General features: G+C 38.1%; 2 protein-coding genes across 9 annotated transcripts in view; one reads left to right on the top strand and one right to left on the bottom strand.

Moving 5' to 3' along the window:
• Positions 1–495: 495 nt before the first annotated feature.
• Positions 496–18,228, bottom strand: LOC117989192 (uncharacterized). Of its 5 annotated transcripts, XR_011237632.1 has the most exons (11): positions 17,678–18,228; positions 15,315–15,483; positions 14,974–15,059; positions 12,160–12,278; positions 10,469–10,697; positions 6,523–6,647; positions 5,801–5,904; positions 4,457–4,555; positions 4,129–4,269; positions 3,328–3,501; positions 496–3,149 (listed from the first exon to the last, which is right to left on the bottom strand). XR_011237632.1 is itself a non-coding variant. In XM_069503649.1 (10 exons), exons 1-10 carry the CDS (start codon positions 17,723–17,725, stop codon positions 3,431–3,433), a joined length of 1,191 nt encoding a protein of 396 aa, XP_069359750.1. In that variant the 5' UTR covers positions 17,726–18,228; the 3' UTR covers positions 496–3,430. The 5 variants fall into 5 exon arrangements, 4 of the variants coding, with proteins under 4 accessions (XP_069359750.1, XP_069359751.1, XP_069359752.1 ...); XM_069503649.1 differs by having other exon boundaries at positions 496–3,501; XM_069503650.1 differs by having other exon boundaries at positions 496–3,501; positions 4,129–4,266.
• Positions 18,229–22,607: 4,379 nt separating this feature from the next.
• Positions 22,608–26,774, top strand: part of LOC117989072 (uncharacterized) — a 61,301-nt gene continuing 57,134 nt past the window's right edge. For 3 of the 4 annotated variants that reach the window (XM_069503612.1, XM_069503613.1, XM_034976374.2), the window contains exons 1-5: positions 22,608–22,775; positions 22,852–22,978; positions 23,694–23,797; positions 25,792–25,930; positions 26,497–26,664. In XM_069503612.1, coding sequence (XP_069359713.1) covers positions 22,716–22,775; positions 22,852–22,978; positions 23,694–23,797; positions 25,792–25,930; positions 26,497–26,664 — 598 coding nt within the window. In that variant the 5' untranslated portion in view covers positions 22,608–22,715. The remainder of the gene's footprint in view (positions 22,776–22,851; positions 22,979–23,693; positions 23,798–25,791; positions 25,931–26,496; positions 26,665–26,774) is intronic. The other variant, XM_069503611.1, reaches the window with a different exon arrangement.

Raw genomic sequence — 26,774 nt, 5'->3', positions numbered from 1 at the left:
TTGAATTGAGGGGTTGAATTTTCAAAAATCCTTTCTTAGCGGATGCCTACGTCATAATAGCTATCTGCATCCCAAATTTTAGCCCGATCCGTCAAGTTGTTTGAGGTGTGCGTTGATAGATCAGTCAGTCAGTCAGTCACCTTTTCCTTTTATATATTTAGATTTAGATTTTAATAATATTATAGCCTAGGCTAATATTATAATAGGTACTTACCGTGACTAGAAAAATAAAAAAACTCGCCATATTGCGGAAAACCCGTGGAACTGATTTATACAAGACCTTACACTAGGATGAGATCTATAGAGCGTAGTTTGACTTTGCTCAGACTAAAGATTGAGTTAAAACGAGACAGATTTATGTGAGAGATATAGCTCTGTCTCGTTCTAACTCTGTCTTAAGTCTAAGCTAAGTCAGAGTGCGCTCTATAGATCTCACCCTTAGACTAGGAGCCCATAATGTTTAAATGATCTTATCTAAGCAATAAAACAAGAAAATCTATTCGCAATAAATATATTATTATATCAATAATTATTCATAATATATTTCAATAATTAGATAATATTGGATAAGGCTACAGTTACATAAGGTTTACAAACGCTCTCACAAATGTAGAGGACTAAGGACTCGTCCACACTGATGACAGATGCCTATTAAAAAACCGGCCAAGTGCGAGTCAGGCTCGCGCAACGAGGGTTCCGTGCTACAGTCGTATTTTTTCGACATTTTGCACGATAATTCAAAATCTATGATGCATAAAAATAAATGAAAATCTGTTTTAGAATGCACAGGTGAAGACCTTTCATATGATACCCCACTTGATATAGTTACCTTACTTATAAATTGAAAATATTAATTATTAATTCATGACCACAATTTAATTTGTGGGATGTAAATCACCACAAATCCACGATTTTCAGATTTTTCCCCGAATGTCTGCTATAAGACCTACCTTCCTGCCAAATTTCATGATTCTAGGTCAACGGGAATTACCTACCCTGTAGGTTTCTTGACAGACAGACAGACAACAAAGTGATCCTATAAGGGTTCTGTTTTTCCTTTTGAGGTACGGAACCCTAAAATGCTGCGATTGATAATAAATGACTGAAAATGAGAAACAAAATTCGGAATGTAAAATTACCTAATTATATATTTTTAAGTAGGTACGTATAACTATATCCAAAGAAAACGTAAGTTACATACAATGTGACTAATTCCGTTGTACACAAACAATCTCTTAAACTAAACTAAAACGACATGTCTAAATCTATGGCTATCCCTTTCATAATTTTGTTTGCGAAAAAGGTTAGCACTAGATTTAGACCTGTTAATTTAGTTTAGTTTAGAGATTGTGTACAAGAGAATCAGCCCCAATGACAAACAAATTTATTTTATTTTATTATTATTATTTAACTTTTTGTGTCAAATTTCAGGTCATAAGTACGATTTTAATCCTTATTTTATAGGTGAACCGTACTTTTGACATGACAGTTGAGAGAGAGATAAAATGGCGCGTGTGGAGTCATTTTGTACCACACAGACTATACCAACATAAAGCAAAAAAAGCAAGGGTATAAATACCGATATATCGTGGGATATACCGTGAATACACCTTACATAAAACCGGTTTTGGCTAGTCTTGTACTGTTATCCGACTTCAGTGTGAACGGTAGTCGAAATAATTGGCAGTTAACATTAAAATTAAACATTTTGGAATGAAACATCACTAACTCATATCAAGTTCTACAACTTGAGCACATTTTTTTATATCTTTCCTTACAATAAATTCAAGTTTTTGTATCAATCGTTTTATAATAAATTCTAATAATAATTCAAGTAACTATTTAATCAATAATAGGTAATTAATTTCTGTTATTATTATTAATTAAATATTTCAATCAATAATGAACATTTTACATATTAGTCACCAGCAGAGGTTAGAGAGTAAGTTTTCATAGCGGAATTCCGCGCGCATATTAGGTACCTACGATTCATATTGAAATGTAGAGGGGCATGGATAGTCCGCGAAAGGTTGCGAATAGCCGGGTTAGCGCGCGTTCCCTCCCTGATTGCCCTTGTCGCGTACTATACATTGTACCTAGTGCCTACGCGAATACGATGCTCAAGAAAAAATAGAATATATTTTCAAAAAAATTATAGGGGTGTATTTAAATCGGTCTAAAATATACTAATGGAATTATGTGAAATCGTTCTGAAGATAAAACGTCTTAAAACACGATGATTTTAAATGGATATAATATATTTTAAATATTAAATAAGGAAGTAAAAAAAATTCATTTAACTTTAATCGTCTACTTTCTCAGTTCTACTTTATCGTTATTTTTTTACGACATGAGGTAATTGGTGAAAACCTAGTTCTAGTTCAGTTCGCGTGTTCCAGTTGCCACCGATAATAATCATTATCGGTATAAAAATTGACATGCTTGGTCAAGTAACGGTAAAGTCGGTATAATACCGATATTACTGGAAAAATATCGGTATAATTATTGTTTTGTTATTATTATTAAAGATAAAACAATAGTCAAAGTGACGTCATTTAGTGATGGTTTAACTACCCATAAAGGTTATTGTAAACAGTTACAAGTTGCATTTTTAACTGGCATGGTAGCTATTAGAAGTATTATATACTGGAAAAATACTAGTATATTCGTTTATGACATTATTATGTATAAAACAATAGTCAAAATCATGCCGGTTAGTGATGTATTAATATTAACTACTTATAAAGGAGTTTATTGTAAATAGTTATTAAGTTGCATTATTAGGTACCTACTGGAGAAATACCAGTGTAGTCATTTTATGAAAGATAAAACAATACTGTCCATCCATCGTAACTTGACGCGTGAGAATGTTATGTTGGCACCATTGCTTTACAGGGTTTATTATTAAAATCATAAATCCTTTATTTTGCTAGAATACATGCTAGTAATTTTTTTAAGGTAAGTAAGTATCAATGTAATCCGCCATTTCTGGCATGCAAAATTGTTCTTATTATCACTTCTATAAAATAACATTCTAATTGATTTTCAATAGTGCCAACATATTACTCACACGTCAAGTTACGATGAACTGACGTTAGTCAAAGTCACGCCGGTTAGTGATGTACTTAAGTACTACCTACTTATAAAACCTCAATAGCTCAACCGGTATAGGAGTGGACTGAAAACCGAAAGGTCGACGGTTCAAACCCCGCCCGTTGCACTATTGTCGTACCTACTCCTAGCACAAGCCTGCCGCTTAATTGGAGAGGAAAAGGGAATATTAGTCATTTAACATGGCTAATATTCTTTAAAAAAAAAAAAAAAAACAGTTTAATATAACAGTTATACGTTGTAGCTGTAACTGGTACGGTATTAGTAGTATTAGGTGAGTAAGGCTATATTTGTGAGAGTCTCGTAGTCCACGGTGTAGTTATGCGTGGTCGCTGTGCTTGCGCTGCGAGCGCCGCGCCCGCGCCCTCGCGTCGCCGCCCGGTGAACTCACTGCAAATAAACAAGACAGACATATTAAGCGTTAATTATATTATTCTTCAAATATAACTGTGAAGCAACATAGCCCAAAGATTCCGAAACTTCTTCCACCCAACCAAAAGGCAAAATACATTATTATCTTTCAATATAAATATCAGCAATTTGATATGGTGTTTTTTTTGTAAAAAAAATCGTACTAACGGACGTAATCAAGCTGTCGTTTTAGGAATAGATTTATTGAAAAATGGCAAAAGTTTGCCTTTAAGATACAGGTTCTCCTACATTAATGGCCAGGATTTCATGAAACTAATATGTAACCAAGTTTTCATTTCATTTCAAAAATGTAATTTTTTTAAATATAATGCAAAGTCAAATCAAGTTGTGGCATGCAATTAAAAGCGTATTTATCGTTTCGTTACTTAGCGTGCATTTAAATAATAGGTGTATTTATTTAAGTAATGTTAAGTTGTCCAAATTAATAGTATTATTAGAAAGTAAGGTACCTAGTAGATAAAGCGGGAATATTAGGTATTTCTCCAATTCAATTATTATAATAAGTTATTTTTATTAGAAGTATCAATGTTAGTATGGTGAGTTCCAGGTTTCATTTTTTTAACAAAATAATCACATTGTCCTCACCGTTTCCGTGGGGTATAATTTTAGTAACCACTATTTTCAACTCGGGATACGTGGAAAAGGGACTCTCGTTCGATTTTCCAGGGGTAACCGGTTTCGATAACCTATCGTTATCAAGGCATAGCGGTTTTAATCGCGGGTCTTCTGAAATTCAACAAAAAATAACAAAAGAAACGTTTTTTTTTTTCAATTTGGACTTAACAAAAAAAATAGTAACAGAAAATTATGGTTTTTTTTCGTTTTTAATTTGGTGCTGCTGCTGCAAGCTGTGCAGTCAAATAATAACAGAATCGTCTTAATAGGATATTTTTTGGTTAAAAGTTATATTTACCTGATGGTTCTTCTGGACTTTTTCCGCTAGTTGTTTCGCCATTTGTTGATTGGCTCTTTTTATTTTTGTCGTAACCGTATCCTCGTGCCCGCGTATGATCTATAACAATATAACAATTAATCTATAATTTAATTAATCAAAGAAATAGCCTAGCCAGAGATGCAAGCTTTTAATAATTAAACTTAATGGTACCTTATGATTTTAAGCTTATTTCGAGGTTTAAGAACATATTTTAATTATGATACCTAATCAATCAATACTTATAATAAAACTGTAACAGGTCAAATTCTGTACATTGAAGATATTTTGAAGTTTTTTTTTTCGAGGGCACTCTATAATCGATACTGAACCCAAAACTGTAATTTTTTCATTTTTGTCTGTCTGTCTGTCTGTCTGTCTGTCTGTCTGTATCACGGCCGCGCATCACGCTGAAACTACTGAATGGATTCCAATGAAACTTGGTATGATTTGAGGTCATACTATGAGGAAGAATATAGGATACTTTTTATCCCGAAATTCAGCATGGTTCCCGTAGGAGAGGGGATGAAAGTTAAAATGTATACTGAGTTGTAAGTCATTAACGCGTAGTCCGATTTCATTCATTCTTTTTTTGTTAGAAAGGGGATATTTTAAAGATTGTTCCGTAAATATTTCAAGGTCATCGGTTTTTAACCGACTGTCAAAAAGGAGGTGGTTCTTTTTCCTACATCGATTTTTTCGAGGTTTCTGGACCGATTTGCAATTTTTTTTAAAAATCAACAAAAAAAGTTTTCGTGGCGGTCACATAAAAAATTCATTAACTATAATGTTTCAGGAACTGCGGATAATGCAAAATTATTTTAGGTACCAAGCATAGGCTACATCATTGAATTTCGGATCCTAACTCCTCAATCCTGATGCTGCAAAGTACTAAAGTCCTAAATCGTGGGGTTTTTAGAATTTCTGATAGTGAATTGATATTTTAGGTATCAAGCAACGGCTTCACGATGACACTCCCAGTCCGAAATACTCCGCCCGAGCGAAGCCGGGGCGGGTCAGCTATGTACCATATAGCTGTCCCGTCGTGACCACGACCCGTGCAATGGGGTTGAAATAATCGTGGTATGTACCCGTTATCATAATTAAAATATTAACGGTAGTACCTATTAGTTACAATTTTTAGAAAAAACACAGGTAGGTATATTATAATTATTAACGTTAAAAATATTCGTAGTCCCTCTAGTATCGGTTCGTTAATTTTGTACCGTTTTAAAGAGAAATGTTTTCAGAAAATAGTTTATTAAACTAGTTATTTTAAAAAGTCATCGTTTTATTTTGAAAATGTTTTAAAATAATAATGCTTACGATTAGCATACACGGTAGAGCGAAGCGGTTGTCCAACAGCTGTAAGCTCTGGCAGTGTGAGTGGTCTTCTGTTGTTTCGATTTCGTGATCCCATACTGTATTCTCTGAGGACAACCAATATTATTATAGTGCTACGAGGCTATCTTGGCGCGTGGCGAAAATCGGAACTAACGTTGCCGTCAAGTGTCCCCATTGTACTTGTTTGAATATTCTAAGCCTTTGTTCTCCAACAGCGCCCCCTGTCAATGTCATTAAAGCGCCAAGAGGGCCTTGTCGCACTTTGTAACAGAACATACAGGAACAGCTTTTAAAGTTATCTTACTAAACTGGTATCCTTTAACCAAGAGTGAGTAGACATTTATTATTTCATCTTTTGTGATGACACCACATTTGATGTACATTGTAGTCAAGCACAAGCACTAACTTATTTCTATACAACACTAGCTTTTTCTTGTGATTTTGTCAGCTTATTTGTTTTCTAAAGGTCTCGCTGGCATCTCAAAATCCTTTCTTGATTGCATCTACAGTACATTCCAGCGAATTAGAACCCCAACGTTTATCGGGTTTTCGAACTATGTGCCCTACCCATTGCCTCTTGGCGACCCGTTGAGCTATGTCGGTTACTCTGGTTCTGCTACGGATCTCCTCATTTTTTATTTGATCACGCAGAGAGACTCCAAGCATAGTCAGCAGAGTATATTTCAATGATGATAAGGACTTACTCTCTAAGTGGTTCGCGCCAGAAGTCCGCGGTGTGCACGGGAGGGAAGTGGTAGTGGTTCTGGTAGCCGTAGTCCAGCCCGCTCGCGCGCAGCGACGCGTGCAGCGAGTTCTTCATGCACTGCAACTGTTTAGCTAAACTTTAGCTTATAAAGTCTCTTATACTTACACTATAATAAGCATAATTATTAAGATTGTAGCAAAAAACAATCCTTAATCTATAATATTACGTACCACGACACGATACATGTAACAGAGTACAAATATCGACAGTTAAAGAAATCACAGGTATTTATCGCGGTATGTGTACCTACCGTTACATCACTACCGATATTATTATAAATGCGAAAGTGTGTTTGTTGGTTCTTTTGTCTTTTACTCGTGCCACAGTCGAACAACAGATTGACATGATATTTTGCGTAGATAGGTATGTATACCTAAAGGCTTGGAAAGTGAGATAAATTACTTTTTATCTTGGGAAATCAAAGATTTCCACGGGATTTTTGAAAACCCAAATCCATGCAGAGAAAATTGTGGGCATCATCCAGTACCTAACCTACATTATATTAATTTATGTCGTAGGTCTAAAATAATTAAGTAACTCTTTAATCGATACTCCATGTTCACATTCACTCAGTAATCGGTTAGATATTCCAATAAAATAAAAAATAAAATAAATTATTGCAGGTCAGGGACATTGTACATTTTTAGCAGGTAGATACCTAGTATGTGAATTATAACTTATTATTATTAGGTGAAACAAAAAAATCTATGTAACAGGGACTCTACAATTCATTATGATTCTTTAATTTATTTTGTTAAGTAAGTAATTACTAATAGGAAACTAACTAGGTTAGTGATATTCAACCAGATTATTAGTCACTAAGTAGTTTATAGTTAGGTAATCTTACTAAAAATCAACAAAACCATGCAAATACAAAGAAGTTAAGCTAGGAAGCAAGTACGACGGCGCGGAAACGGAACAGAGTTGGAAAAACTACCATCTATTTCTAAAAAACGGTTAGTTATCTACTGCAAAACGTAGATTCTGAGTTATCGCCAAAAACGTGAGTTTTCAAAAACAGATGTTTCTAAAAAATAATGCCACGTAGAAGTTCTACGGTAGAACCAAACTAAAAACTAACTAAGAACCATAGTGCTGTGTAGATATCTTTTTACCAAACCATCTGCAATTTTTGAAAAACCCCACGTTTTTTGGGGATAGCTCAAAAACTGTTTTTTGCAGTTAACCGTTTTTTAAAAATGGGACAGCAGAAAACAAAACTGAATATTTAGGCAACCCGCACACTTCGCGACAACGCAACGTCTAAATTATCTGATATAATATACAGGGTGTAATTAGAACGTTAGCGAAAACTAATAAAAGCTAACTTTTAACAATGGTTATTGGTACCTATTGGATTGTGTTTAAATAGTATTAAACACAATCCAATACCAATAACTATTTGTCTTATACTTGTAGATTTAGTGGTTTAGTATTTTTCAAACCCGCAATGTATAACGTGCAAAACTATGAGACATGGCATTGACCCCGCGGCACCAACGTTCTACGCAACGTTCGTTGACCTCTAACGTCAGTCAGATATTTTATTTGCAATACATTGCGAACTTTACAGAAACTTTAAAAATACAGTAGAGCGATTTCGTAAAACCGGCATCAATCATTATTACAATCTCAATGGTTGTGATTGGCTGAGTTTGTGCGATTCTTGTTGCAACAATGCATTGTAGCCAATAGTGAGTGAGCGTCAACCAATCAGAGATGATTGCGATCGTGACATTGTAGCTGTCATTCTACGGCAATCGCGCAGCAGTGGCCCTACCGCGGTTGTTTGACAGCTACAATGTCACGATCGCAATCATCTCTGATTGTTTAATGCTCACTCACTATTGGCCACAATGCATTGTTGCAACAAGAATCGCACAATTTCAGCCAATCAGAACAATTGAGATTGTAATAATGATTGATGCAGGTTTTAGACAATCGCCCTACTGGTTTTTTAATATATTTTTTGGATTTTTTGAGGTGATTTATCAGTACTATCACCAGTCTTCGTTTTTGCTACACCCTGTATAGATCTGATCGAACGAAACGATAGTCCGTCCGCGCCGGCAGATCACTGCGGCTCCTTTATCAAAAGCTGCGCACAGATACGCTCTAACGATTTATATTTCGATATTCTATTCGAATTTTACTTTTTATCAAAGTGACTATGTACTTGTACATTCACGAAGACTAGTGAACTTTACTTGTGGTTACGTCGTATACACGGACATTGCGTAAGTGTGCGTGCATGTCGGACCAATCAGTCGCGAGCAAGCGCTGTCAAACGCACACATTTAGTGTACCTTACGTATACCGATACGACTTAAACACTCGCCTTCGTGAAATGCAAGAATATATAATATAACTTGTTATAATGTCTTGTTCCATAGTCACATTTCTTTAGGTTTGATACCAATTAATTTTGTTTCGGTGTTGAGCGCACTGCGCACAGCCGGGTTCATGTTGCGTCGCTGACTTCTACTACACACGCTGAACTGGCTTCATGTTATACTAGAATACGACTAATTAAAGTTTATCATTTAATTTTAGTAAAATGATAGCCGACTGGGTAAAAAATCATTTAAAAATAAAAAATCCGAAATAAAAACTTACGCGCTTGCAAACCTTTCGATGCACAACGCCAAAAACACATTTTTTTCTTAATATAGGAGACCAATGATCGCTGCAGCTTGCAATCGGACTTGCTGGCGAGTTATGATGCAGCCTTTGACTGAGCGCACTTGCCTAGAAGACGCCTCTATTTACTTTGCAAGAGCCTCAAAATTTACGAACACTATAAAATTCAAGAATACCTACACACGTAATACCTATTTCAATTTTTGCATTTTGCGTTTTTGGCGTTGTATTGTTTAGTGTTCTGCGTAAGTAGTTCCATTACAGTTCAGGTAGTCTAAATAATTTTAAATACACATCAAAAATTGCGAACCGGCAGGAATCGAACCCGCGGGTCCTGGGATCGCGCCCGACGCTCTAACCACTAAGCTACAGCCCGCTTACTGCCAGTGACGAAATTTGTGATGTGTACATGCTCACTCAGTACTGAAGCGACTGTTTCTGCCATCTAGTAGCGACATCTTTTTGCAGTTATCGAAACTACTTTCAAAGGCCCATATTACAATGCAGCTCTTTGAACGAGAAATGACATAGGTACTTGCTTTTTTACTATATTTTTATAATTTTTTATAGTGTTTCACCTGTGTTTCAGTACTGAGTGAGCATGTACACATCACAAATTTCGTCACTGGCAGTAAGCGGGCTGTAGCTTAGTGGTTAGGGCGTCGGGCGCGATCCCAGGAGACGCGGGTTCGATTCCTGCCGGTTCGCAATTTTTGACGTGTATTTAAAATTATTTAGAAATTTCCTTCAAGTGTAGGTGAAACACTATAAAAAATTATAAAAATATCAGGTAGTCTAGTCGACTGAAGTATAAAGTTCAGTTCAGTCGCGCGAAGTTTAGAGTTCGGTACCCGTAGTACAAGATTTTACGTCTCACCAAACGAAACCAAATTCGAGAGTCGAAATACTTCCGCGTTACAGTAAACTGGATCTTAAATGCCTTGTTTTAAAGCACAAGTTTGTCTACACTTCTACAGCCAGCGCTCCAAGCGGAAACATTGCGAAATTAAAATCAGTGGCATTGAATATTTGACTTCAATTCAAGGCTGTTTAGGTCCATTTTACTGTAACGCGGAAGTATTTCGACTCTCGAATTTGGTTTCGTTTGGTGAGACGTAAAATCTTGTACTACGGGTACAGTCGCGCGAAGTTTAAAGTTCGGGTGATACAGTCCAGTGCAGCGTGCGTGGCAGCGGCCAGCGGTGGCGGGCGGCGGGCGGTTGCCGGGAGCTGGAGGCACGTACGTGCGCGTGTCGTGCGGCCGCGCCGTCGAACAGTAGGTTGGTGACGCCCGCGCCCCCGAGTACCTCACGTCGCTGGCGCTCCGCGTCCGCGCGCAGCCGCCGCACCAGCCGCTCCGCCTCCGCCAGCCGCAGCCGCAGCTCCGCGCGGCTCTCCGGGCTGCCGTCCTCGCCGCCGCCGCCCGCACCGCCACCCTCCGCCGACCCGCGCAGCTCCAGCTCGCGCAGCTTCCTGCACAAAAGATATTATGTACAAGTTCATCATCACTATTATCAACCCTCACAGCTCACTACAGAGTACGGCGATTAAATCTCGCGATCATTGCTGTCAAACGTCCGGCTAGAGAGAGACAGCAATAGCCACAAAGCAAAATAAGAAGAAGAAGAGAGACAGCAAATGAACTGTCCCATTGCTACTGCTGTCGCGCTACTGTCGCTACTGCAACGTTTTACGTAAAGGGGAGATCTCCCACCGAGCGGTTGGTTGTGCTCGGTAGCGCCAGCTGGGCCGACGGTTATGTCTTGAAACTTCTATATATAGTCCAGATTGCAGAAAACTCCGTTAGTGCGATTACTATCGGCGGTACATTTGTTCGGGACTACGTCATCGATTGAACAGCGCCATCTAGTTTCTATTGTGGTAACCGCCACAAGGTCAACAAAACGTCGTATAGTAGTAGTAGTATGAGTGACAGAGACAACGCTCTACAAAGCCGAAATGTCATTCTAAAGGCCGACCTCCATTATTTTCTGCCGCGTACTGCCTACAAGAAAATATAATAAAGTTCTTCAAGGTTTTCTCTTTCTTGATAGGTACATGTTGGGTTTGGTAGGTAGGTATAATACACACACGCAATTCCAAACTGTTGCGTTAATTTGATTGTTAACTATGGACAACAAGACATTCGTGACTGACTTTGAAGGTCAATGGCAGGCAGTAGGTACCCTAGGTATTATTACTTAGCCTATTCCTATATAACAATTAACTACTGAGTTTGTTGTGGGCTCTTCTCAGACGGGCGCGTTTGGAACCCTCGTAGCTTTAGTTTTAAGTTTGCGTAATAATTATCACCACTATATCTTACAAAAATGTAACACCATACCAGACCATCAATACGAGTACTTTATTACCTATTTTGAATAAATCATTTGACTTTGACTACTTAGGTATATCAACATTTTTACGAGAATACTCAATAGGTACCTACTTACCTTTTTTAGGGTTCCGTACCTCAATAGGAAAAAGGATCCCTTGTATAGGATCACATTGTTGTCTGTCTGAACGTCGTGTCTGTCAAGAAAACCTTTAGGGTACTTCCCGTTGACCTAGACCCATGTATGGTAGGTAGGTAGGTTTTATAGCACAAGTAAAGGAATAAATCCGAAAACCGTGATTTTGTGGTTACATCACAGAAATAAATTAAAATATTGTGTTCATGAACAAATATTAGTACCTACCTACCTATTTTCAAAGTTAGAAAACTATACCAAGTGGGGTATCATAATGTTATGAATGGGCTTTACTTCTACATTCTGAAACAGATTTTCATTTAAGTATTTTTATGCATAATAGTTTTTGATTTATCGTGCAAAATGTCGAAAAAATACGACTGTGATACGGGACCCTCGGTGCGGGAGTCTGACTCACACTGGACCGGTTTATTATTTTACTCCTATTGCTAGGAGCTACTCACTCAGCCTGCGCATCGAGCAGCCTCTGCAGCTGCACCGCGCGCGCCTCGGCAGCCCGCGCCTCGCCGCGCGCCGCTGCCGCCTCCTTCTCTAAGCGGTCAACTTCTTTGCGTAACTTCTCCTACAAACAAAAATTCTAAGTAAGTAACTAAATATCATTTAGTGTGCACAAAGCACTGAAATGGACATACAGGGTGTAACCAGAACGCTAGCAAAAACGAAGATTAGAGGTCAAGGAACGTTGCGTAAGTAGGTCACTCGGAGTCAATGCCGCGTCGTAGGGGGGGGGGGGGGCATTGTCCCGAGTTTTGCACAAACATTGCGGGTTTGAAAAATACTAAAACTACAAAATGAGGCAAATGGTTATTGGTACTTAATGGATTGTGTTTAGGTAGTATAACAATAACGCTAAGTTTTTGCTAGAGTTCTGGTTGTTATTTTCTGCCGCAACTGTAGGTAGGTAGGCAGTGGCGTGCACAGGGTTTAAAGCCAGGGTAGGCATTAGTTAGGTAGGAACCTGTTTACTGGCAGGTCATAATGAAAAATATGCACTGAGCTTACAACTGGGGTAAGCAGTGCATTTATGCCTCTATGACCTGCACGCTACTGTAGGTAGGTACAAGGTTGGTTTTGACAAAGTACGATTTTAGTCTTTAATTTAAAGGTGAACCGAACTTCTGACATGACAGTTGAACCATAGAGTTAAAATGGCGCGTGAGAAGTCATTTTGTATGGACTATGCAAAAAAATCTGATAGAGTCAAGACGTCATTTTACGCGCGAATTTTTAAAATATCCAACAACTGAGTAGGTATAATTACTATTCACTCTCGAAATGAAGGTGCAACTTTTCATAAATAAAATTATTTTGAAACAAACGATAGGTACCTACGCGTTTCGTGTTCTTTTACAATAATTACTACGTACCCTAATATATCTTTTGTTTCACTAATATTATATTAAGTATACTAACTTTGTGGTAGTTATCGAAGAAAATTAAATTTAAAGCAATTTCGAATTTCGGAACGCTAAAAATAAAAGATAATACAGAAGCACTTCTGAAATGATTACTTTTCTTTTGTATTGAACAATGGGTACCAAATTGAAAATAAGACCAACTTCGTACCTAGTTACTTATATAAGTTGCCTATTGTACCTACTGGGCTGACCTATAACGATCCTATATAGGGTGTAACCAGAACGCTGGCAAAAAGTAAGACAGGTGATATAATACTACTGAATGATGATTACTGATAATAATATGATAGATACTACAAAAAAACGTGAAAAAAAATATATAAAAAATCCTATAATTTTGTAAAAGTTTACGATATATTGCAAATAAAACATGGAACTGACGCTAGAGGCCAACGAACGTTGCGTAAGTAGGCCAATCGAAGTCAATGCCTAGTCGTAGGCGGGGCATTGACCCGAGTTTTGCACGCTATACATTGCAGGTTTGAAAAATACTAAATCACTAAAACTACAAAACGAGGTTAGTTAGTATTTGGTTTGTGTTTAGGTAGTATAACAATAACGTTAAGTTTTTGCTAGCGTTCTGGTTACACCCTGTATACTTACTATAGAGCACCAAATCTCGATAGTTAAAGTATATCGCAGTGGTAACATTGGATTGTATAAATAAATAAATAAAATAAAAATCTTTTTTATTCGAATAAACTTTTACAAGTACCTACTTTCGAATAGTCGGATGCATCTACCACTGGTTAGGAATGCCTTTCCTACCGAGTTCTTCTCGGTAGGAAGAAAAGCAAGAAACTCGGCGGTTGCCGAGTGGTATAACATTGATAAAATCGTACATAAAACATATTGATGGTATATTTTAAGTGTGTTACTTAAATTTGTAACAAGAGTTACCTAACACAATTTGTCAATTAGAAAACAACATTAGTGAAACGTTTGTGACCTAGGTTTGTAATGCGGGTGCGGTTGATAGCTAAGTACACATGCATTTGTTATGATTCATTGCCATCGCTGCCATCATCGTTACCATCGATATAAATGACAAGATATGGTCAAGCGAACAAAACTTTCACGGTTTAGAAACCAAATAAATCAGCGCCACCTCTTAGAATTTAGATACTAATGAACGACCCGTTTGAAATCCAGACGTCACTGAGGTTGCATTGGTGCACAAGCACCAATGAGTCGGTGCCATTTTGTTTGTTCAATAATCCTGTCCATACGAAATAATATATAAGTCAACTAGCTGACCCGCCCCGGATTCGTTCGGGTGGAATTTAGAAAATCGACGTGGGGGTTGAATTTCCAAACATCCTGAAACACGTTTTTCTTCATTTGTGACCGAAAACCCAAATACCAATTTTTATGCAAATAACTTGAAAAATGACGGACTTTCATACAAACTTTCATCCCCTATTTAATCCACTTAGGGGTGGAATTTCAAAAAATCCTTTCTTAGTGGATACCTACCTACTCTTTACAAAAAACACACCCTCAAAATCTCATGATTTTGAGGGTGTGTTTTTTGTAAGAGACATGAGTCTCTAGAACCAGCGGTTTCATCTGTGCGTTGATATATATACCTAAGTCAGTCAGTCTTTTGAATTTTACATTATATAGATGGTGCGAGCTTTACTCGATTTTACATCTGTTTTGCACGTACAACCAACTCGTCTGAAATTCTGAATAGTTTCTTGGGAATGACAGGTACCTAGGTAAAACGAACGAACGACGCGCCTAGCTCGATGGTTGTGGAACACGACTTTTGTACGGACTAGCCATTCTATAGGTGCATGTATTTCCATAAATAAAATCAAGATAAGCGTGTATTACCTCATTGCTGTCGACTGTGTCATCTGTGGCAGGCGGAGCCGCCTTCACAGATGACTCTTTGTTGAATATCAACTGGAATTGTAAGTCTGGAAACAAAATTATCACATATTATCGTCAAACCGCTTAAATTAATTATAGAATAATTAATCTAAGCGTCAAACTAATCTTTAGTTAGATTTTTTGCTCGAACGCGTCGACCTTAAAAATTATTCTTTTTCGACTTAAAAAAAATAAGGACTAAAATCTGGTTTTGACATGACAACTGACACATAAAGTTAAAATGGAGGGTAGGAACTCATTTCGTAGGTACGCATTTTTCTCAAAGCTAAATCATCACCTACCTCTATTTCTCTCTCTCAGAGCCTCTATTTCAGCATGCAGCCCGCTCAGCATCAGCCGATGTTGTTCTTGCAGGAACCTCACGCTGTGTTCCAAGTGCGCCACTCTAGCCACCGCGTCACCACCGATTATGAAACCCGGACCACTCGACTCCGGTGGTGATTTCTTCACCTGAAATTGCACACTCTTTAATGAATGTAATTGATAATAGAATTATTTTATTGCCTAGTTTGCGGAATAAGTAGGTAGATGTTGCAAATAACGATAAGATCATAAGAATTACGAAACGAAACTTTGAATGAACAAGATGTCTTAGTTTTCAAAAAAATGGCATAAAAACAATTAAGTAATTATTTAGGTAAACCTTTTGTTTTACTTGCTTGTAATTTTTCATGTAAGTATAAGCCCATCTTCTTTTTTATATACCTATATAAAAATGAATCGCTGAATGTGCTACTGATCGCAAATCTCGAGAACAGCTGAACCGATTTCGCTAATTATTTTTTATATAATATTCCCTGAAGTACTACGAGGATGGTTCTTACGGAGAGAAAAATTTAAAAATTGTGAGTAAGGTACCTACCTACCTATTAAAACAATAAAAAATTAAAGAATCGACTGTTAGGCGGTACGAAGTTCACCGGATCACCTAGTAAATAAAAGTAATCGTTTTTTTATTAATTCTCAAAGCAACGGTAAATACGAAAAAAGTTAGTAAAGTACCAAAACAAAAAGTTAATCCTCTTTCAATAGTTGATGATAATAAAACACGATTTCGTTAATTAAAAGTAAAATAAATGATATCAGTTAATTAAGACCATATTATTATGTAAAGTCAAATAGACAAAGAAAATGTAACGCGATATATTTGAACTAGTATCAGTGTGCAGTTCCTAGTCAACTTGAATGAAACTGTTAGCTAAGCTAATTGCATAGCTAACTCTGACTCACTTTTCACTCTTTAGATGCTCTTTGTTCTGTGCTACTGAAGTGTAGGTACGCTTGAAACCTAAACCTTTTACTATTCCTATATCAAAGCAACGAATTTTATTTAGTTCTAGACTTCTAGCTTATCCCCGCGACTTCGTCCGCGTGGACAACACAAATTTCAATCCCCTATTTTACTTCCTTAAGGCGTTCGTGCATTCATCCGTGAAATCACGGATTCCCTAAAAATTCGAATCGAATGAGTACGTATTTGTATGACAGCCACTTCGTAGAATCACGGATACGAACCGAATACGGATTAGTACACAAACGCCCTTCAGGATTGAATTTTCAAAAAGCCTTTCTTAGCGGATGTCTATGTGATAAAAGCTATCTGCATGCTAAATTTCAGCCTGATACGTCCAGTAGCTTGAGCTGTGCGTTGATAGATCAGTCACTCAATCCTCTATTCAAGTTTTCCTTAGTTATTCTACGAGTATTGTTCGGAATTTTTTCGTTTTGGGCGGGAAGTTTTTTTTTTTTTTTTAGTTCAGATACAAGTTAGCCCTTGACTGCAATCTCACCTGATGGTAAGTGATGATGCAGTCTAAGATGATAGCGGGCTAACCTGGAAGGGGTATGGCAGTTTTTATTAAACCCATACCCCTTTGGTTTCTACAAGTTAGCGGAAGGGGGGAGGCAGAGGACAGTATGGGGTGAAACGTACTTGGATACTGCTATATGTCCAGTAGTGGACGCAAACAATATAATTGACATTTTTTCAGCTGAATCACAGCTTAAATCTTTTCCAGACAGTCTACCTCTTGAGAAAAACGCTAGTCAAATCTGTTTTGATATTAAATAGGCCGACAATAAAGAACAATGTTACTTTATAGATGTTTATTACCTACGAAGTGTGCAATTATTTCTTTTGCCAATCTAGTTTGCCAATTCTCTCTTTGTTTTCATTCTGCGTACCTATTTAACAAAAACAATGGGAAATCCAACTAGCTATAGATTTCCCATTAAGTCATTGACCTCTCAAGTTCTTTGTGCCCCATCTGTTATCATCCTTGCTATTTATTTACGTTTGCAACGATTGTGCTGGATTCCATAACATTCAGAGTTAAGACTAAATATGCAAATTCTGCTACGTAGTCGGTATAATGAGGAAGTCTTGACTTGACTTGAGAGTTTATTGACTTGACAAAGGCACTTTAACTGTAAACATGATAAAAAAACTTGTTTTTTTTTAAATATGTTTTCCTAAGCTCTTAATAGATAATAAATAAAATAAATAAAACATGTGATGAAAAACTTGATAAATGATAAGACTGGTGTTACTGGCTCAGGTAGATTAGAGGATACACTGGTTTGCCAGTAGGTTTGATTGCAGCCAAGCGCTAGTCTATAAATAAAAAAAAAACACAGTATTCACCTGTAATTTAGCGAATGGTGCGCTCGGTACCAACACCTTCGAAGCCATGGCTCTATCACGGCGGTTCTTTGACAGGCCTTCTTCTCGGACCTTTGTTCCGTTCTACCTCGGAGCACGCGCGCGCTTGGAATGGAAAAGATCCGACATTTGTGCACGGCAAAATAAACGACGACCTTGCCCACTACGCGTAATAATTAAAAATAAAATCCACACAAATAAACACTGTAATTCTTGGAGCCGTGTTTTTGAGGTAGTTGCGATACAATTGATAGTTTCTTTGGGGACTCTGAGGTCTACGACCGGTGACCTTGGACTAGTGATAGTGGGGAATTGACTGAGGAAAGCACTCGTTCTGGTTGGTTTTACTCCATTTTTGGGTGGTTTTTGCCACGGCAGGTGCACGGGCGCCGCGAGGGGGGTGTGCAGGGTATCGATCGACTCGCGCACCGGTCCGACTCGCGTATCGCTGACTCACGGGATTCTGGCCGACTGTGGCGCCGCGCCAACGCATTGATGTGCTACGGCATGTCATCGGGGGATTATGCCTTCGTTTCCACTGTCGCATCTCGATGGTGCTTGTTTGATTTAAGAGCCTGTTGTTGCTCGATATAGCTCGATATATCCTACTTCTGCACTCTGTATGGGCTCAAACTTTTAACCAATTTTTATTAAATCTATGTAGAGATAATAATTTAATGTTGTGTTCTTTCTTCTCTTTGTTTGAAATGAATAAGAATAAAGCTAATTTTATTTAATAAAAGGAGAAGGTGACTGACTGACTGACTGACTGACTGATCTATCAACGCACAGCTCAAACTACTGGACGGATCGGGCTGAAATTTGGCATGCAGATAGCTATTATGACGTAGGCATCCGCTAAGAAAGGGTTTTTGAAAATTCAACTCCTAAGGGGGTTAAATAGGGGTTTGAAATTTTGTAGTCCACGCGGACGAAGTCGCGAGCATAAGCTAGTTTTATTTAAAGAGTCTCCTAGGCTTTTGAAAAAATTAATACAAAACAATGTATATTTTTCTATAATTTATTTATTTTTGTTTTATTTTCTAACAGCAAATAAAATATGGAAGCGCAAGCCTATAATTTAGTAGATAATCCATTAGTTAATGCAATCACATAGGCAGTGGTACAGCTACCGACTTTTTCATTCCGATTGACCGATTCATCGTTACATTTAAAAAAGCTTTTACAAAATATTGTGATATAAAATCTGTTCAACATTCTGCACCCAGACTTTCCATTTAATTATGCATATAAAAGAGTCCTTTGAATTTTAAATCTGGTCCTTCGATCCGGATCTGCGCTATAGTCAGTGTTCTTGCTTTTACATCACCTACTGGCAAACAGATTCGGGAGAACCATTTTAGATTCATTTAGTTTATTTGGTCTTCACTTAGCTTGTTTTATTCGATGACTAGCTTATGCCCGCGACTTCATCCGCGTGGACTGCACAAATTTCAAACCCCTTTTTTACCCCCTTAGGGCTTGAATTTTCAAAAATCATTTCTTAGCGGATGTTTGCGTTATAATTATCTTCATGCCAAATTTCAGCCCGATCCGTCCAGTACCTAGTTTGAACTGTGCATTGATAGATCAGTCGGTCAGCTTTTCCTTTTATGTATACAGATTAACAAATCACGCTTAACTTTGATTTCACTTACAATGGTAAGTGATGATGTCGAAGCGAGTGTTTGTGTTTTGTTGAGAGTTGTGATTGTGGTTGTAAGTAATTGTACGTAACCTGTTGTACCTAACACCTAAATCTTTCTGACTTTATTTGAGGAACTTTCTTTACATAACCAACGTCAGCCCTATAATACCTACACTACATAGCTAACTTATTGAACCTAAAAGGGGTTACATGGGTTTTTCGGAGATTTGTCTGTAATCTGTAATTACCCGCCACTACCAATGGCTCCTGAATTGAACACATTGAGACATTAGAAAATACAATTTCCCAAACGAACTCAACCGAGAATTGAACCCATTCAAAGTTCATTTCTCTTAGGTCGTTGTCTTTTTATTTGGTGTGAAACAATGAGGGCCGGAACAATCGAATGGAAAGTAGGGTATGGCAGTTTTTATTAAACCCATAGGTACCTACACCCATTTGGCTTCTACGCGGCATCGTACCGGAACGCTAAATCGCTTGACGGCACGACTTTGCCGGTAGGGTGGTAACTAGCCACGGCCGAACTCTCCCATCAGACAAATGAAAATAATGACAATGTAAACGCAGTTCAATATATTAACAGAAAACAGAGTTTTCAACATGCTTTTATGTAAATGTTTCGTCAGTGCAAACTCACTATAGGTAGGTAACTGAACAACCATACAAAATATAAAACATGTTGGTATATATACCTAAGTACATAGCACGAAGACGATAACATCTAAATCGGAGTAGAACAACAGACTGCCATAGTTTTAATTGCAGTTCCTATTTACAGTGTAATTTTGTTAATGGCACCTATAAAATCTATATTAGCTGTTGTTTGGTAAATTTAGTTTCCATGTTTCGACAATTTACTTACACATAGAAAAAATATGAAAATCGATGATTTTAGCTATTATGCTTCGTACGACATGGTACCTAATTGGTAACTAGGTAGGTACCTATAGTATAAGCAGCCGAAAGTAATGTACATCGACCTTTAGACGGAGATAGCAAAGTTGTAGAGCACTCTCTGTTGTTGAGACCGACAAGACATCATATTATAGGTATGAGTGACAAGGACAACGCTCTATAAAGTCGAAATGTCATTCTAAGGGGTCAACCACCACTCATGAACATTTGCAGCACCAGAGGAACCGCCAATGCGTTGCCGGTCTTTCAGGAATTAGTTAGTTGATCCATCCCTTGAATAACCGCATATTGAAATCTAGTGGGAACACCACTGAAGGGAATTGGTTCCACAGTTTGCATGCGCGTGGTAGAAAAGATCTGGCACAACCAAGGGCACAACGGGCGGTCGAAGTGCATCAGGCACCCAGGTGGTGAATGTGAAAATGCTGACGATGGCGTGGTGGTGTGCGGTTGTAGAAAAAGGAGGGTGGAATGAGGTCAAACAACTCAGAACACTCTCCATTATCTAAGGCGATAGAATATAAGTCCCGCAAATTGCTATTGCGCTGGAACCATGTCTCATTTTGACGTCAGCCGAAATAAAAATATATAAGCATCCCACCAGCTCGAAACTTCAATCTAGTGCTGACGTCACTAAAATGGCGGCCACGCGCATTAGCAATTTGCGGGACTTATACGCAAATGAAACATACGTTAGTTCTCATTGAACAGCGAATTAGTTTTATTATGTAGGTAAGTATAAGTATTGAAAACAAACCCGTTTCCAGACCTTTAGCCAGTGACCTAGGTTGTCACATTAGTGCCTATATCAAAGGACATAGCCTTGCTTTATTGCCATAAAACAGCTTAACATAATAACGAGTACTTATTTGGAAGTACCTACCTACATTTTCCTGGTACGCTACCAAACGTGTCTACTAGCTATCTTTGCCTGGGTGGTCTTAATTCAATAAGTTTGCGCGTGATTGCGTTCCTACTGGTCTAAGCCAGTTCTAAGCCTTTCACCAGACCTTGGAGTTCAGGGTATGGTTTCCTAAGATCATAAATTATCTTATAAAAGATAGGTAGTAGGTACCTACTACCTATATTTTAAAACTTAACCAGACATCCAATCAAATGCTTTTAAATATTCAGTAAAACTAAGAAAATCTGAGTTTAGCTTAAGATGGAATAGAATTCAGTATTTCTATTCCTACATAAGCTAAACTCAGATTTTCTTTCAACATTAGGGAGAGGAGTGGAACAGCTATATTATAATTTGTGGATTGTCGCCACAAACATGGGAATTTAGAAAAACTGACGCTTCTTAGTTTTGCAGTTTACCGCTTTTACCTGAACAACTTTGTTAGGTAACGAAATCTTTGAACGAATTAGTTATGCACAAACCGTATCAAAATCGGTTCGGCAATTGTGGGTATGTCCCAACGAAATTACGATCGTGCTTAAAGTGACATATTATCATCATCATCATCAACCAATAGACGTCCACAGCTGGACATAGGTCTCTTGTAGGGACTTCCACACGCCACGGTCTGTGACAGTTTTTTTTTATAGCTAAAATATAATTATAAAATGTGGTAGGTAATATAAGTAACTAAATTAAGAATAGTCCACCTCGTCATTTCCTTCGGCGTCACTCGTGATTGTTAAAATAGCTGTGCGACTCCATTGAGGAAAGTGTCGCGAAACCGGTTTAAAGGTTGGCAAGGACGGCGCACCCATGCCGACTGTCGCTTGCGTACTGTACAGCATAATGGACACCTGTACTGTAATCTATATCGCCCACACCACAACCCTCATGCACACAACACAACCTTGAGCTAATAAATTACATTTAGAGTGCAACCATTTTGAGCGAATGGGCTATAATTTTACGAAAGGAAATCACAAAACAACAATAAAATTATTTAAGATTCACGAATTATATTACATACTTATTCAATTATTCTTAGATAAATGTTCACAATTTTTCGCGATTGAATTATTTAAATTCAGCTGTATTAAAGTGTATTTAAAAAAACTTTGAAATGTTTACAAAGTTTTTGTTGATAATTCACTGTATCGTTGCTTAGCAACCAGCGGAAATGGTAGTGCACTCGGATAGCTGTACCGTTAAATTTTAAACAAAAACATGATTTCATTATTCTTATCTATAGTTCTAATAAATTCCAGACACCTTTATCTACATCAAAAAAACTGTTTGTTAAACCATTACGTTATTTCTTTATTTAAATCTAAATTTAGTTTTGATACGCTTTACAATATTTAATTTAACGCGTTTTAATACTTTGTAAGTATCCGAACGTTGTAGCACTTCCGGTTGTCAATTTTAAATTTTGTTTTGACTAGAAAAGCTTTGTCAATAATATTTTCAGTTTTACGAAAAATACAGGCTATTTCACTAAAGTTTGAAGTTACTATTGTGACAAAATAACTATGGAGACGTGTGTCAGAGGATTTTCTTTTATGCCGGAAACCAAAGTCGAGGATTTGAAAGTAAGTTACCTACCTATCTTCTCAGTATGTTTTACCTTACCTATATTTTTATCACAAGCAAAAAACTCTTTTGCAGTATGTGGAAAGTGATGCATTGGAACGTACCTGGAGGACGGCACGGAGGCAACGGTTGAAGCAGCAAGAACAAAAGATATGGGAGGAGTTTGTGAATGAACAGGATATTGTCCACAACATGTGCAAAGGTTGGTTGAAAATGGATCTCAGTATGATAATCACAATTTTTAGCCACCTTGATGCAATAATAGCCTAAAGCTGAGCCCATTAATCTAAATATATAAAAGGAAAAGGTGACTGACTGACTGACGGACTGACTGACTGACTGATCTATCAACGTACAGCTCAAACTACTGGACGGATTGGTCTGAAATTTGGCATGCAGATAGCTATTATGACGTAGGCATCCACTAAGAAAGGATTTTTGAAAATTCAACCTCTAAGGGGGTGAAATAGGAGTTTGAAATTTGTGTAGTCCACGCGGACGAAGTCGCGAGCATGAGCTAGTATTGTATAATGTGAAAGTGTTAGTCTGTTACCTTTTCACGGTTCAGCAACTAAACTGATCCGATAAAATAATGTCACGGTAGTTTAAACGCTAATTTAAAATAATGTCATTGTAAATCACTAGAAAGTGTGTTTGTTTGTTGGTTAGTCCTTCAATCACTTCGCAATCGAGCAACGGATCGACGTGGTTTTTTACATGGCCATAGTTAAAGACCTGGAGAGTGACATAGGCTACTTTTATCCTGGAAAATCAAAGAGTTCCCACAGGATTTTTAAAACCTAAATCCATGGGGACAACGTCGCGGGCGTCTGCTAATATCTCAATATTGTGTGTACAAACTTACATATTCATCATAATATATGTCTGGTTTTTAATGTAGATATTGTATTTTTCAGAGGATCCCTACCAGTTCTTAAACGAGCTGCCAGAGGAGTGTATCAAAGAACTCCTTGATATAGAGCTGCAGAAAATGAGAGACGAAAAGGATGAAGATGAACAGGTAAGACTTATTAGTTGAACTACTGAAACCTGCATGCCTGAGAGTTCTCTTCAATGTTCTCAAGGGTGTGTGAAGTCTAGACCAATCCGCACATGGCCAGCGTGCTAGACTATGGCCAAAACCCTTCTCACTCTGAGAGCAGACCCATGCTCTGTAGTGAGCCGACGATGGGTTGATCATGATGATGATGATATTTATTTTTCAAGTTAGCTCTTGACTGCAATCTCACCTGGTGGTAAGTGATGATGCAGTCTAAGATGGAAGCGGGCTAACCTGGAAGGAGTAGGTATGGCAGGTTTTAATAAACCCATGCTCTTTTGGTTTCTTAAACTTTTAAATTGTAAGTCAAATCTTAGCGGCATGGCTATGCAGGTAGGGTGGTAACTCGCCATGGAAGACCAGACCAGACCAGAAATTTAGAAGTTATAAAATTCCAAACTTCTGCCACTAATCGAACCCGGGACTTACCACTAAAAAGACCACAGCGCTGACCACTGCACCAGGGAGGTCGTCAAAAATGAAAGGACATACATACAATTTTTAGGGTTTCGTACCTCGAAAGGAAAAACGGAACCCTTATAGGATCACTTTGTTGTCTGTCTGTCTGTCTGTCTGTCTGTCTGTCTGTCTGTCTGTCTGTCTGTCTGTCTGTCGGTCGGTCGGTCGGTCGGTCGGTCTGTCAAGAAACCTACAGGGTTCTTCCCGTTGACCTAGAATCATGAAATTTGGCAGGTAGGTAGGTCTTATAGCAGACATAAGGGGACATCTCTGAAAACCGTGAATTTTTGGTTACATCACACAAAAAAAATTAAATTGTGGTCATGAACCAATCAATATCAATCATCATCAATATCATCAATACTTATAATAAAACTGTAACAGGTCAAATTCTGTACATTGAAGATATTTTGAAAATTTTTTTTACTCTATAATCGATACTGAACACAAAACTGTAATTTTTTTCATTTTTGTCTGTCTGTCTGTCTGTCTGTCTATCTGTCTGTCTGTCTGTCTGTCTGTCTGTCTGTATCACGGCCGCGCATCACGCTGAAACTACTGAATGGATTCCAATGAAACTTGGTACGATTTGAGGTCACATACTATGAGGAAGAATATAGGATACTTTTTATCCCGAAATTCAGCATGGTTCCCGTAGGAGAGGGGATGAAAGTTAAAATGTATACTGAGTTGTAATTCATTAACGCGTAGTCCGATTTCATTCATTCTTTTTTTGTTAGAAAGGGGATATTTTAAAAATTGTTCCGTAAATATTTCAAGGTCATTGGTTTTTAACCGACTGTCAAAAAGGAGGTGGTTCTTTTTTCTACATCGATTTTTTCGAGGTTTCTGGACCGATTTGCAATTTTTTTTTTTAAATCAACAAAAAAAGTTTTCGTGGTGGTCACATAAAAAATTCTGGATTCAACTCCTTAATCCTGATGCTGCAGGGTTACTGCCCGCCTGAGTTATCAAGATTCAGGAAGTGTTCATAGTGAATTCATATTGTAGGTACCAAGCAACGACTTTATTCTCAGACTTCAAGTCTCAACTCCTCAACCCTGATGATGTAGGGTACAGCACTCCTAAACTATAATGTTTCAGGAACTGCGGATGATGCAAAATAATTTTAGGTACCAAGCATAGGCTACATCATTGAACTTCGGATCCTAACTCCTCAATCCTGATGCTGCAAAGTACTGAAGTCCTAAATCGTGGGGATTTTAAAAAAAATTAAAAAATTTGAATCGACTGTTAGGCGGAACGAAGTTCGCAGGGTCAGCTATAATTAATATTTCCATATTAGTAATATTTATTTCAAGTGGGGTATCATATGAAAGGTCTTCACCTGTGCATTCTAAAACAGATTTTTATTTATTTTTATGCATCATAGTTTTTGAATTATCGTGAAAAATATCGACAAAATACGACTGTAGTACGGAACCATCGTTGCGCGACCCTGACTCGCACTTGGCTGGTTTTTAAATTTGGATTAGGTTGAAGAGCCACCCACCCCAACCCACGTGCACACCAGCAGCATGGTGGCGGAGCTGGACAACCAGCACGTGCTCACACTACCCGAGCAGGTCGGGCAGGAGTGCAACATGTGCACTGTATTCGACGACGACAACTCGGGTAAGACCATCCATCACTCTGCGTCCATTCATCATCATCATCATCAACCAATAGACGTCCACTGCTGAACATAGGTCTCTTGTAGGGACTTCCACACGCCACGGTCTTGCGCCGCCGCCATCCAGCGGCTCCCTGTCGTCCGTCCACCTAGTGGGGGGTCTTCCAACGATGCGTCTTCTGGTGCGAGTTCGTCATTCCAGCACCTTGTGACCCCAACGTCTATCGGTTGTACGAACTATGTGCCCTGCCCATTGCCACTTCAGCTTCGCAACCCGTTGAGCTACGTCGGTTACTTGAGTTCTCCTACGTCCATTACTGGACTTCAAAGACTACCCAATGAAGGTCCAAACACAAGTGCTGCGTTGCACGACGTGCGGTTTTCACATTTATTCCTTTACATGTGCTATAAGACCTAACTACCTGCTAAATTTCATGATTCTAGGTCAACGGAAGTACCCTATCGGTTTTCGTGACAGACACGACAGACAGACAACAAAGTGATTCTATAAAGATTGATTTTTTCCTTTTAATGTATGGAACCCTAAAAAACTGGTTCATATTTCTAGGAATAAATAGAACCAGACCAGACTTGGACCAATTTATCGGAGTTAATCCCGCAGGTCCAGATGAAGAAGTTCTGAACGACTCTGTGACCAGTCCGCCCTGCACTGTGCGAGAGAATCCTGAAAACAGACCACAGACTCCTGAAAATGCAAGCCCTTATAAAGTATCCAGTGAGTATTAAATGTAGTTCATGTCTACCAATCCGCACTTAGCCAGCGTGGTAAACTATGGCTAAAACCCTTCTCACTTTGAGAGGAGACCCGTGCTCTTTAGTGAGCCG

Source organism: Maniola hyperantus, chromosome 15 (assembly GCF_902806685.2).
Source record: "Maniola hyperantus chromosome 15, iAphHyp1.2, whole genome shotgun sequence".
NCBI lineage: Eukaryota > Metazoa > Arthropoda > Insecta > Lepidoptera > Nymphalidae > Maniola > Maniola hyperantus.
The sequence above is the reverse complement of the archived record's forward strand: the minus strand, read 5'-3'. Positions and strand labels throughout refer to the sequence as shown.

Coding starts and splice junctions, on each gene's coding strand:
- LOC117989192 (XM_069503649.1), bottom strand. CDS start 17,725: ATGGCTTCGAAGGTGTTGGTACCGAGCGCACCATTCGCTAAATTACAG. Junction 10,698..12,159: donor CTGCTCGATGCGCAGGCTGA/GTGAGTAGCTCC, acceptor TCTTTTGTGCAG/GAAGCTGCGCGAGCTGGAGC. Junction 4,270..4,456: donor AAGTCCAGAAGAACCATCAG/GTAAATATAACT, acceptor GTTGAATTTCAG/AAGACCCGCGATTAAAACCG.